Source organism: Cyprinodon tularosa, unplaced genomic scaffold, assembly GCF_016077235.1.
Source record: "Cyprinodon tularosa strain WSP-4 unplaced genomic scaffold, ASM1607723v1 ctg38, whole genome shotgun sequence".
NCBI lineage: Eukaryota > Metazoa > Chordata > Actinopteri > Cyprinodontiformes > Cyprinodontidae > Cyprinodon > Cyprinodon tularosa.
This window is the reverse complement of record NW_024039096.1, coordinates 2,053,134-2,067,528: the sequence shown is the minus strand read 5'-3', so window position 1 is coordinate 2,067,528 and position 14,395 is coordinate 2,053,134. Positions and strand designations below refer to the sequence as shown.

Genomic DNA, 14,395 nt, shown 5'->3' with positions numbered 1-14,395 from the left:
AGCAGGGGAAGGACACGGGACATGAGGAGATGAGGATTGTCTGAGGCTGCAGAGCCAAATGCAGGATGTTTGCTGTCTAACTTCAAATGTCGCTGCTCCTGTGAGGAACAGGGAGAACTTGGGAGGCTGGGAAATAACTTTCTTGGAAATTCAGCCGCAGTTTGTTCTGGCAAACAGATGTTGCTGACTATCACAACACGGCAGAAACCTCATGCTTTACAGCCACGGCATTCACAGCTCCCTGAAAGCCAGAAAGCTCCCTTCAGGTGAGGTAATTACCCAAGAGGCCGAGCTGCAAGGCAGACACAGACCGAGCCTTTGAGGTGCGCCGATGGCGGATGGCGCCACTAGGATGTCTGAACAATACTAAGAAATGGGTTGGGGGGGTGGTTATGTATTGGGTGAGCTGAGCTTTGAGTTTTCCGTTGCCAGTACACCATTACAGTTTTTCAGCAACAGTAAACAATGATGGGTTTCTTTAGGTGGGGACCAGAGGGAGGGCTGCAGGGCTGTTTACCTGGGGTGTTGTGGAAAGACTGTGAGCGTATAAGAGGTCGCCCAGGTGAAGTAATGTCTGAACTCAGGACATCGCCATTAGGACAAGGGGGAGAGCCAAGCACCCCTACGCTGGGGCAAGCCACACTGTACTCTACAACAAGACACACATGCATGAGAAGACTTCAGGTCACACAGAACTACACACTCACACAAGACAATCATGCATGGTGAAAAAAAAATGCAGAGGGTTAATATGACAGTTTGAGAGTAAGAAGCACAGTTAATTAGTTAATTTAAAAGTTTAAACAGCCGGAAAGAGGTGTTAAAGGGGTTCCTCTCCAATGGTGGATTTAGTTTATAAAACAGACAAGACTTACCGGGCAGCGAAGAGGAGGAGTGTGTTCGAGGCATAAAGTGACTGTGCAGATTAGGCTGTAAGACATGCAATCAAAGACAATCAGTCAGGAAACATTCAGTGGGACAAATAAAATGTTCTTTTTGTTAGGCAAGTATATCAGACATGCCCTGATGTGCAGTGATACAGAGTCACCCTTCAATACTTGATGTATTAAAATTAGAATATTAGCAAAAGGTTGCTCCATTTAGAATCTGAATTTAAAAAAGCAATACCATAAATGGCTTTAATACACAAAAAGTCTATTTCTCTAAAAATCTGATAAATACTAATCATAGTTAATGAGAGGTTTAGATTCCGAGCAAATTTCTTTCTCCCATAAAACAATTCGAAGGATTTTTGTTCTGAAAATGTTGAGCCTCTAAAATGTTCATATATTTTAGAGTATTTGCATTAAGCTTCTTTATCAGAGCTTCTTTTGCAGGATTTACTGCAATAACACAGCTTGGCATGGAGTTGATAACCTGACTCCGCCAGATGGATTTGCTCCGCATATCCATCTGGAACCCTTCCGTTGAAGTAATTTTGGGAAGGGGCGAAAATACTGGTTAGCTGATTGGCCTATGTTGGTGATAGACGGGACAAATAAACCAATCAGATCAACGAAGCATATGACGTACTAACAGAGCGACGACGAAGAGGAGCCAATTGATAGATCAAACTCTTGCCGAAACCAGTCGGGAGAAGAGTAAAAACATCTTTTCCTCTGAGAAAAGCCTCCAGAGCAGTGTTTTGCTCTTCTTTCAGTGAAGAAATACTCTGTAATTCCGATAAAACTTGCTCGATAGCCACGCTAACGCTAGTTTCATCGGCTGAAGCCGCCATGTTCTTTAGACTGAACTGTCCAAGTACATCCCGCTGCAGCCTGCAGCCTGCGGGAAGGCGGGGCTTGACATCAAGCGTCGAGCCCTGACTATTGACGTCAGGGCTCGAGGGATAACTTTTCACAGTTAAGATGAAAACATATCTTAACATATATCTTTATATATATCTTCATATATGTCTATATGCGTCCCTCCCCTGTTATCTCAGCATTTCCAATATGGCTGTCCTTGATGTCAGCCTTCCCGCAGGCTGCAGCGGGATGCTTCTCGAACTGTCGCGCTTCTCGTTGCGTCACACCTCAACCCGCCTCAAAGCCAACGCTGATTGGACGTTCGTTTGGTGAACGGCTCCAAATTTTCTTTTATATATGGAGTTGATCCTCCTGTTGCTCTGCTGAGCTGCAAGCAAGCCCAGATTTTTTTTCTGAATTATTATAATTTAATTATTTTCAGCCAAAATCCTTACTTCCTCTAAACTTTCCATCAATATATTTGGTTTCGGCACCCTGAACAGCTGCTGGTCAATTAACAAGTTATACCTACGAAGGCTATAACAATTATTTAAATTTCATTTTCTTTGTTGAAGAAAACTATTTTAGTTTTCTTTTCATAGATTCTGTAAAAATCAGTTAAAACTTTTAGCAATTAATTTAAAATATTAAGTTCTGCTTGTTTTGAATTCATACAAAATTTTTAGATTTTGAGTCTAATTAGTGTAATAAACGAACTCCCACCGATTTTCTATTTTAATGAGATTTTCCTCTATTTAAGATGGAATCTAAAATGTCTGGGTTTTAATTCTGGGTAAAAAAATTTACTTGAAAGAGATGTTCCAGATGCTGACAAGATGAATTACAGAAAGGAAGTCATGGTTGCTTTCAGGAAAACGGCTCTGCTCCCTGTGAATCTATAAGGACTAAAAGGATTTCAAACTATACAACACAACAATTCACCCAGCATTTTTTATTATAAGCTAACCCACAAAAAAAAGGATTTATTTTCTTTTAGCTGAACCAGTTTTCAGTGTCAATAAGCAATTATAATTTCATCATCCTGACATTGACTTTAATCTATTTGTCTTGTTCTTTTAAGCTCTAAAAAGGCCAGACAAGCACAGCTTTCAAGGGATTAAAGATCTATTTAAGGTGTACAATAATAGAATTTATAAATAGTGGCCTAGCTTAGAATTAACTAAGAATAAATCAGTCCACAGACAGGTGCTCCTGCAGATTTGCTATGGGTCTTTTCTGAAGCCTAATAATAATCATCTGTACTTTATTTTCTCTCTAATCTTCCACATGTCGCAGCTGTAGGGATTTTTAGAATCATGAAAAATAGTGTCTGTTATCAAACTGGAAAAGCTCAGATGTTTACTCCTCTTTGTCATTTTCTGCTTGGAATATTGTGTTCTTTGTGCTTCATAAACTGGAACAGAAAGCAGCAGAATGAACATTTCTTTTCCTCAAATGGACGAGCATCTGATAAGGCATTAGGTCAGAGCTCAAGGATGGCACTTCCCCCAAAACGTATTATTTTTTTCACTTCCCCAGTAGGAAAATTTTACAGATTCACAGAAGCTTCATTCATGAGGGATTAATATATTGGAACATAAATTATTTTACCCACTTACTGTTGGCAGGTATGCTGGAAAGCTTGTTATGTTAAGAGCTGGAAAGAATCGGTGCTTGTGGGAGCAAATAAATGCGTAAAATGGAAGTGTTGGTTTTTTCTAACCAGAAATCACAGAGTTTTTACATCATCAGTGCTTTTAGTAACATAATGTTCTAAATGGTGCCTTCAGCTGCATTATTAACACTTACCATACCATCGTGAAATAGTTTAACTCCTTTACTGCATCCAACTTTATGTTTTTTTCTCCAAATGGAACATATACCTGCATAGGGCTTGTGTTTAGTAAGTAAATTAAGCAAGTTTTCTGTCCAGGAATGTATTTGAGAAATTATTGCCTTTGTTTTTCTTTGCAATAGAAAGTACTCCAAGTTCCTTTGAAAACTTTTTATTGGAAGTAACTCTGAATCAGTGCATTTGGCAAAGACTCCTTTCCTCTATGGAGCCACCGAAGCCTCTATAACCTCCGTATGTTTTCTCTTTTTACTTTTTGTCTCATAGAAAGCACTCTTACCAAAAGATAGAAAATACTCTTTCAGTAATTGTGTTATTGTAAGTTACTGATGCACTGACTTTATGAAGTGCTTCTATTTTTTTTCCCCTTACACCTTGAAAGTACACCTGGGTTTGTGCTTGTTTGCATCTTTACTCCGAAAGGTGACATTTCTGAGATATTGGTGCCAGTATCTTTGTGAACCCTCATCTCTTTCCCATTGAAAGTTCACCTGACTTGATCCCTGTGTGTTAGCTGCAATGTTATTGTTGACAAAGTCTTTTAACCAACGATCAGAGGTGGAAAGTACGGTGGCCCTGAAGTGCAAACTGCAACTACAAATCTAAAAGCGCAACTACATTAAGGAGATCGCAACTACATAAAGCAAAGCACAGCTATATTAAGAAAAACAAAACTACATAAAGCAAAGCGCAACTACATTAAGGAAAAACACAATTACCGGTACATTAACCTACCGGAAAAGGTAGGTACCAGTGGGAAACATGAGACATCGCTGATTGGACGACGGGGCCGCTTGACCCTTGAACCGGAAGTCATTCTGCCTGCTGTGGCTTTTGAAAACATGGATATTGTCGGCGCCCCAAACATAGCTGCCGTTATCCAGGAATATTTTGAATCAGGACATACGTACGAGGTGATACTGGATATGCTAGAGACTAATCACGAAATTTCAGTTAGTTTGCGCACACTGAAGACACACTTAAAAGAAGCTGGACTGTTCAGACGACGCAACTTCCAGTTCAAGGGTCAAACGGCGCCGTCGTCCAATCAGCGATGTCTCATGCTTCCCACTGGTACCTACCTTTTCCGGTAGGTTAATGTAATTGTGTTTTCCTTAATGTAGTTGAGCTTTGCTTTATGCAGTTTTGTTTTTCTTAATGTAGTTGCACTTTGCTTTATGTAGTTGCGATTTCCTTAATGTAGTTGCACTTTTAGATTTGTAGTTGCAGTTTGCACTTCAGGGCCACCGTAGGAAAGAGTACTAAAAAATTGTAATTGATTAAAAGTATCTTTACTTTGCCTAAATTTTACTCAGAGTAAAAGTAAAATTACCCATCTCAACATTTACTCAAGTAAAAGTACAAAATGACTTCATTTAAAATGTAATTTGAGTAAAAGTTACCTTGTTACTTTGAGTTATTTAATGCAAAAAAGGATGAGTCATGAATCGAATTGACCACAAGGTGTTTTAATCGATTTCAAGGCGTATTTCAGTGGACATCCACACTTGCAAAAGATCAGCTGGGCTAAAGAACATACTTCCTCACAGCACAAGGACAGTCAGAACCTGTACCATAAAGTGCAAACAATTTTCAATCCTAATGTCCAACAGACAACTCCATGATAGGAATAAAGAAATTTAAACTACATTTTAAAGTTTTCAAAATGCACACAAAATTAAATGTCCAAAAGATACCAGAAATCAAACTAAAATGCAACAGGATCCCACTGTTATTAACAAGCTCCTCATTTAATGATTTTAACTGACACTTGTTTTACTTTAATAGTGATTTTTAACTGACACTTGTTTTTACATCAATTGTTTATATGTTTGAATTGTGTAAATAAAGTGCTGTTAAAAGTCAAAAGTCTTCTTCTTCTATTTTTAATGCCGATTAAGTGTCAGTTCTGTGACACAGGGGTTTAAATTTCCGGCCTTATTTAATTTTTTCATAATCAGTGTTTTTTATTTTTTTTACTCAGTAACGTGAGGGGGTTTTAAATGTAGCGAAGTAAAACTACTTAGGTTAAAATTTACTCGAGTAAAAGTAAAAATTACATATTTTAAAAACTACTCAGAAAATTACAAATTACTCATAAAAAGTGCTCAATTACAGTAACCTGCGTAAATGTAATTTGTTACTTTCCACCCCTGCCAATGATGAGATGAGCTTGGTAACAATTTTTTATGCGTCTCTACTTTTCTTTCCAACAGAAAATACTTGCACTGATTTTCTATTTACCTGCATCATATTTTCTGGAAAGAAACAATAAATGGTGCCCATCCATGTCATTTTACCCCAACAGCCACTTAGAGACCTTTAACTATGTGGATTCTAATTTTCTTTCTAACAAAAAGTACCAAAGGGTAAAAAAATATATGTAGGTATCAGTGAAACATGAATAAACAATACTGAACTGAACTGTAGATTTATAACTTTGATCAATTTAGGCGGTAAAACAACAGTAAATGTGATGTAACTCACCAGATCTGGGTTAATCTGACTTTATTTAACAATAAAAACTAGATTTAAGAGTAAAACTGCTGACCTGTGAGGAAGACAAGGAGTTTATGGCGCCATGTGAAGCCAGCTGGGCGAGGCGGTGGCCGCTGTTGAGAACCGACTGGTCTTTAGACATCAGAGCCTCGGCCCGTTTGATGATATCTCCCATTCGGTGGATGAAGCCCTCCTTCTCTGATGGCAGGATGAATTCACTTCGAACCTAAATGGTAATAGGTGGTAATGCATTGTTTAATGTTAATACTTTATGACCAATCCATTCTTACACCCTCTTGCTTTAAATGTCTGGGGTGAAAAGATTCTAATATATTCTATAAATTGGAAGTTGACATTACATAACTTCACCCTTGTGGTAAAGTATTGACATTTTTGCAATGTAGGTTCTGATTTTATCCTCTATTCTCCTTTGGGCTGTAATAGAAAAGATCACATATGCTTCAGTACTTGGATAACTTGCAGTAGACATACTAGAGTGGTCTGCACTTACATAGCACCTTTCTAAACAGCTGGATTTAGAAAGTTCTTGAAAGGTTTTTCTCTGCCACATAATTACACATAGGTGCCTCCGGGGGAAGCACCCCTTAAGGTTCACTTTCTCATACAAGGGTGTAAAAACATATGGAGGAACAGTGGGCTAAACTAGACACAAACCCATAAGAGAGCAACTGGTTTTATGGCCTGAGGCAAGGCACCTGCAAACTCATATGAGCTGGATTTTTATGGAGACTCAGTTTTCCATCAATCATAAACCAAAGGATTCCCGTTAGTGGTTTGGACAGGAAGCAGTGTTTTCCTTCCGTTTTAAGACATAATATTTTGTTAATAATGAGCTGCTGTTATGCAGATTTAGTAGTATTAGTTTAGGACTTAGGAGTATTTTCAAAAGAAGCCACATCTAACAAAGACCAGGGAGCTTTTTTATTTTTGCAGATGAATAAAATGTTTTTCTGGGAGAATTAAAGAAGGAATTCCTCTAGGTTTAATTCTAGTCTGTTATATGTTGACAAGTCTTATTAATAAAAATTGAAGAATCTCAGCAGAATAGTGTAATGTTATCACTTTGTTGGCTTAAAGTTGGTTCCTGATGAGATAAATATGGGGACAGAGGGGTGCAAACGCAATGCAAAGACATAATGGCACATCATAAAAATAAAGGACTGCAAAGACATACATATGGCCTGTGAACCATAGGAGACCAGCAATCATAAAAATTGGACCAATACACATGCCTAAAAAAAATGTTTTAATCACAGGAAATGAGAACAGCAAAGTGCAAAAAAGCTGTAAACAAATAAATGATGCTAACACAAAAATGCATGCAAAGGTAAAAAGCTGCCAGAAGCAAAAACAACTGCGAGTTTGTAAAATAAAGGGCTGGTTATACTCCCCGTTATGTGTCGCAGTGAGCTTGACGCAGACATTTTTGATTTATGCTAAATTTTTAAGCGTGGTCTGCGCTATATTATATTCCACGCCATAACGCAAGAGGTACAATCGTGAACTAGCTGTGGGTATAGATAAGGCAGAGGTGGTGAGGAAGTGCGGGCAAGTTTGTCCGACAACGGAGCAACATGAGGGATCCAGGTGGAAAAAGGTCCCAGCGTTCTCGCGCACCTCGCTCTTTTAGCTGGTCTAAGTTTACAAGTTGTTTTCCGCAGTTGCCGGCTAATGGATGTAGATTTGACCAATCAGAGGCCTCCTGTCTGCTGTCACCTACAATTTGGGAGAGGTGTCTGCGGAGGGGGCGGGGACGTCTTTGCGTTCACTGAGACATCTACGCAGACGACCTAGTTTCGAACTTTAAATCAGCCTTAACTCTGCATGACAGAAGTGCTCCAGACCACTAGGGGGAGATATTCATCAACTCCTTATGGGATTAGAATGTAGAAACTACGAATGTATTCCTATTGACCAGTAGCCTTGCTAGCTCAACTGGCTTACACCTTCTACTCAATACACAGTGTATCATTCTGGGAAAGCTCAGACTCTCTGGATCAATCATAGTACAGGAGGATGGAGTTTACCCCTATACCAGAATTACCCATAATGCAACAGTGTTTTTCTGTAACCATAACAATCAGTATTGCAGCTTAAAGGAGCAGTGTTTTAAATATGCTATTTATTATGAGCTGGGTTTATCTTTATCTTTCCAAAAACTGGCCACAGTAAGAGACTTTCTTAAAAAATAATTAAAAAGATGTTTTTGCATCACATCCATAATTGTCTGAGAGGTTCTAATCTTTTTCCTCACTCTGTAAGTTCCTTCCTGCCTTTGAAATCAGGCTCTCTCCCCCCTCCTCCAGCAGGACTAATGGACCTGATCCTTAGCAAAAACTTAGACTCAATGCCCGCCCAGAGGACATTTGAAAGAGAAGAAAGTAAATTTATCTTTGACTTCTCTTGAACACAATCTTTCTGAGTATCCCGCTGTATGAAAATTAAATTATGATCTTCTCACCCTATTGGTCTGCAGCCTCTGTTATGCAGAAATGTGCTGATTTTCTTAGCTTGCAAGTTCTTTTTGCAACATTTTCCCTTTGCATATTGTTTGTTTTGTGTATTCATCTATTTTTTTTTAATTTTTGCAGTATTTTTTGAATGTATTTCACATTTATGTATTGGCAGGGCATTTGCACCCCTTGGCTACTGTGGAGAAGACACTAAAAAAATAATTATTCTAGAAATGATTCACACATTTGAAATGTTGGCATTTCTAACCTAGAGGGGGTCCGTACCAAGAGAGCTACATCCAACACACATCTGAGTATTCATCTGCAACGCAGCCCTTCTTTCAGAGAACACATTCATTTAATCAACAGATGAAGGAGAAAAGCTGACAGTGTTGGAACAATGTTCATCCTCTTAACAAAAAATGGCATCTTGCCCAGCCTCCTGGACATAGTCACCTCTGTGGGGTGCACAACACCTACAGCAATAAGACTCTGCAAAGTACATAAAGCATGAAATCAAGACCGTTGAATAACTAACACTTTCCAACAGTCTATTGTGGAATATATAGTGGGAATTATTCAATTTAGCTTTATTGTTGCAGTCTTATTTATTTCTAAATCTTTTATCTGCAAAAACAAACAAAACAAAAAAAATCAAAGCATAAGAAGCACTGTATTCACTTTCTTTCATTAAAAGACTTGAAAAACAAGCATTTAAGTTAACAAAAAGCCTGAAGGCTTATTACTGAGAGTGAGACATGTATAATATAAACTTTAGCACTTTAAGTTTTAATTTGAGCTTCTGTTTGTTTATTGTTTTCTTTTTGGACCACATGGCACATTTTAGCCCATTTAAAGCTCCGTACAGAGAACCACAGGGTTATTTGTGATGCCAGGTTTCCCTGCAGAGCCAAGACCCAGTAAACAAAAGATCACTGTATTTTCGAGGCAGAGAGGTGGCACACTCAGCGAACGCTGCAAAAACACCATCACACCTTGTTCACACACAGATCTCCTGTATGCAACACGCTCTCTATATGTTCAAGCATCTCTTAAAGCTTGAAATGGACGTCACATGATGCCCTGATACGATGTCAGCCAAAGAGCTTCTAACTTTCGCTGATGGATAATAAGAAATAAAACAACCGTCGACTTATCAGCTGACTTGGAAAATTTATTCATATTTGTCAATAAACTAATGAAGGTTATAGAAACTTATTATTTATTTGCCATAATTTTTTTTATTTTACCTTCTGTACCTTCTGCAAAGCTGATAGACTGGCCTCTAAATATGACGTATTACATGATTACTGCTGCTGTCAGCGATACCTGTTTTAGTCAACACATAAAAATTCAATTCTATTCAGTTTATTTATATAGCGCCAATTCACATCACGTCATCTCAAGGCACTTTCCAGTTCACCAGATCATCCAGTCAAATTGATTCAAAGTTTTCTATCCAAGGAAAAACAGTTGATTGCATCGACTCATTGACTTGAATGCAATCCCTCACACTAAGCATGCTTGTAGCGACAGTGGGGAGGAAAAACTCCCTTTTAACAGGAAGAAACCTCCAGCAGAAACAGGCTCAGTGTGAGCGGCCATCTGCTGAGGCCGACTGGGGTTAAAAAATAAAATCATAAATATAAATGAATAAATAAAAATACATAACTTGTATAATTAAGATATGTCAACAGAATAATTTAGGTCTTACAAATCTATTTTTGAATAATAGTGTAGATCCTTGTTTTAAAGAAAATTTGGTTGAACGGAAGACATTACATGTACATTGCAAACATATGTCTAGCTCTCAAAACACATTGCAAGCACACACATCGATATGTTTATCTGGACTTTATGTGGTGCACTAACAAAGAGTAGTGCAAATTATTTAATTAAAAGAATAAAGTGATTTGATTTTATAAAAGTGAAAACAAAAAGTATTTTTGGGCATTTTTATGATGCAGACTTCCTGAGTATACAGTGTGTTGAATCCCCAGCTTTCTCCAGACATTGAATCTCCCAGCTTTCAATGTCTGGAGAACAAAACATGCTTTAAAAAAAACCTAAAGTTCAGAGTAAATAAAGAGGATCAGATTTCAAGTATTTTTTCAGATTCTAAACTAGGTTTAGATGCGCGATAAGACTGGTCCATTCGATTAGCTCTGGCTGTATTTAGTCCTTCAAATACTCAGCAAGAACAGAGACTTTTGTTCTTAATACGGTCATCACACGGACACAGTGCTTTCTGGTCCAGGCATTTCGTGCATTATAAGAAGTTCTCAGATATCCCTCTCAAAGCAGCATTTTTAATATGGTGCCCAGGTCCACATAAAGGACATGCATTGTTGGTTATACATACACAGAACTAGCCTCGTGAGACCATCCTGATCTCGCGAGCTTTCAAGGTTTCACTCGCTAATCAGTCTGGAGACTCTCCGTTAAAGAAAATTTGGAGCCGTTCACCAAACGAACGTCCAATCAGTGTTGGCTTTGAGGCGGGTTGAGGTGTGACGCAACGAGAAGCGCGACAGTTCAGTCTAAAGAACATGGCGGCTTCAGCCGATGAAACTAGCGTTAGCGTGGCTATCGAGCAAGTTTCATCGGAATTACAGAGTATTTCTTCACTGAAAGAAGAGCAAAACACTGCTCTGGAGGCTTTTCTCAGAGGAAAAGATGTTTTTGCTCTTCTCCCGACTGGTTTCGGCAAGAGTTTGATCTATCAATTGGCTCCTCTTCGTCGTCGCTCTGTTAGTACATCATATGCTTCGTTGATCTGATTGGTTTATTTGGCCCGTCTATCACCAACATAGGCCAATCAGCTAACCAGTATTTTCGCCCCTTCCCAAAATTACTTCAACGGAAGGTTTCCAGATGGATATGCGGAGCAAATCCATCTGGCGGAGTCAGGTTAACACAGAACAGCCAACATAAAAACATTATATTTTGGTTTAATCAGACCCGAGTACCTTCCTCCATATGATATTTCTGCCCCCATATGGCAAACAAGACATCGTAAGTCTCTAAGCTCCTCTCTTCATTCTCTGAAAACTGCCCCCTTTGCCCAGTTTGCACGTATGGACACTCATATGTTTGCAGGTTTGCAGATTTCTCATAATCATCTTTCCATTTCCATCCATTTATGGATGGAACTGTGATTATTTACTGCATTGAACTGAACCCTGTCTGCTGTGCTCTTTGGCCTTTATGGTGGTGTTTGTTTTCTTGTGTTCACCAACAAAGCCTTAACAAAATCCTAGATTTATTCTGAGATTATAAGACACAGATGGACACAGATGCATGATGTGCTTCATGATAATAATAGTGCATAATGCATGATATTCTAAAATTGTTCTGCGCAGCTGCAGCTTTTTTTTATTTCCTAACCAACAAGAATCTCATAACTTACGACTGATTTTGAGTCAAATTTGCTGATTTTTGCCGTATTTTTCAAAAATCTCGACTTTAGAATTTCAAGTCAAAGCAAAAACGTCCCTGCACAAATTCAATACCTGCTTTGTTGACAACAGATGCTCTTTGAAGGAGTGATTCACAGCTTTTGCTGTAGGTTTTCCTCCGCTTTGGTTTGTGACTCACCATGACAGCAGCCATGTCTTCTGGGTTATCTCCGTCCATATCAAACTTAAAGGTCACCATCTTGTTATTGTGGGTCTGCAGCTGACACTCCACGACCCGGTCCACCTTATCAGAAAGCTGCAGAGACACAGGGAATTAGCAGCAATAGCCTTAAATGAAGAGAAACTGGAAGCATGTGGAGGCATTAGGCTGATGTTATGTGAAGTTTTAGTCATTTTCCAGACAAAATTCTCAATAGTCCTGTGATTCGCAAACTTGTTAAAAAAACAAGATAGTGATGTTTGTTGTTGTTTTTAATTTTCAAACTGTTTCCGTTTTTCATGTTTTATTCCCCCCAAACACCAGACGTCAATTAAACTTTGTTTTTTAGGCTAAATCTGATGGGACTGTCATGGTCTTGAGTTAGTCCAGAAATAATGTTGTGGAAAATTGGGCTGTGTTTGGTCAGTCTGATTTTGTCCCACTTTAGTCCAATAACAAACGTTAGAAAGTCTTTCCAGCTATCTCAAACTTACTGCTCTTTACCTTTCACTTTTCAACTAAATGTAGACGTTGTTTGGCGTAAAATCATGTTGTCTTTTCAATTGCTTTTTAACCAGTTGTTGCTTGCTGGGATATGCTTTTCAAAAAATCCTCAACAGGACCTAAAGAAAAGCTTCAGGTGCGCAAAGCCAAACAGAAATATGTAATCTGATCTACTTGTTTTATGTAAAATAAGAAAAGCAACTGTTATGCCTTCAGTTTTTAAGCTGTTTAAACATAAATAGTGTATCAGCATGAAAAAACTTGTTTATTGATTTGTTTTTAAATAAATAAAACTAAGCTGAATTGAATTTTTAAGCATCTTTACACAATATTTTTTGCAGCAGTTAAAAAAAAAGTGCTACAGAAATAGAGGGCCCTCCTTTCCATTTGATATAGATTAATGTTCTTTACCCCCTAAACAACTTCAAAACAGATGGAAACTTGTTTTTAGACTATAAGAAGGGAAAAGCATGGAAGCCCTCTTTCAGCCAGCTGATCAGCAGAGTGCAGGAGTGGATAGGGAGGTGGAAGTAAGAAAAAACTAATGCAAATCCAGTACTTAGTCTGGTTTAATCTGTATTAGCAGAAACTTTTGAAGTTTAACACTTTTTTTTTCAGTTTTGCTAGATAACCAACCCATGCAGTTGTTAAAATTAAATATTGTGATGTGTTAATCAAATATAAAGTATTTCTATATAAATAAAGAAATAAAAAAATATGCTAATAAACATGCTAATAACTTTACAAAAACATCACAAATTAAATGGGAAATATGTTAGATGATTGTGTTTTCCTAAACCAAAATATGATCAAAGATAAAATCCAGGCTCCATACTAAACCTGAGTTTAGGTTACCGTGTTACACGTGTTAAACTCCCATACCGACCATATGAGGGAGGGTTTACGTGCGACACTAGACCCGGTCAAAACAAGATCATTAAACATCCCCAGTGTTCTGAAGAGATGAACTATTTGTGGTCAGAAAGGGAAAACAAACAAAAAACCAGAGTAGAGACGAAGAACCGCAAACTCAAAAAGGAATCTCTAATGAATTAATCCAGTCACTGTTGATTTATTAGTTCATCTAGTGAGGAAATTAATAAAGGAGCCTGATTGGACCTGTAAAAAAAAAAGATTTGATTTCACGTACCCCTGTGATGCGAAGCCTTGAGCGCGCCCTCCTCCTGAACAGCTTAGCTGCTGTTCGCCTCGCAGCCGTTTTCTCATTCTTCTCCGACAGGCCTTCGTAACCGTCGCTCAAACCTGAAGTCACATCGGAGGCATAGCTGCACAGAAAGAAAAGGATTTAAATTATTATTTTTTTAAATCAATAGAATTTAGAAGACTCTGCTAATATGTTTAGTTAAATATTAAGAAATTAGGTGCCTTATTTAGTATCCCTTATAATAAACAGCATTCTTAAATGTTACATAAGGCATCAAGAGTTGTCTCTAAACAATCTTATTAAAGTCTGCAGGAAACGCCTGACGGAAGCAGAACATAAACATGTATTCAAAGCTCTGAGTAGATTCTGGGTTTCAGACGTCCGGAGACCATTCAGTAAAATAGTTTCAGCTAATTGCATCTCTTGGGTCCGTTTAGATCGCTGTGGTTACAAACTCCCCAACATCCACCTCCCTGACGAAGGCTGCAAACATTTAACAGCCTACTGCTTGGCAGGCTCCACAGCTCTCCACATC

General features: G+C 38.3%; 1 protein-coding gene across 2 annotated transcripts in view; it reads right to left on the bottom strand.

Annotated features, from left to right (window-relative positions):
• The window catches only part of wnk4a (WNK lysine deficient protein kinase 4a), an 87,097-nt gene that overhangs the window by 16,234 nt on the left and 56,468 nt on the right, over positions 1-14,395 (bottom strand). Inside the window, exons 11-15 of one of the 2 annotated variants that reach the window (XM_038296934.1) lie at positions 13,846-13,981; positions 12,171-12,287; positions 6,152-6,325; positions 876-930; positions 518-649 (exon numbers count right to left, since the gene is read on the bottom strand). In XM_038296934.1, coding sequence (XP_038152862.1) covers positions 518-649; positions 876-930; positions 6,152-6,325; positions 12,171-12,287; positions 13,846-13,981 — 614 coding nt within the window. The remainder of the gene's footprint in view (positions 1-517; positions 650-875; positions 931-6,151; positions 6,326-12,170; positions 12,288-13,845; positions 13,982-14,395) is intronic. The other variant, XM_038296935.1, reaches the window with a different exon arrangement.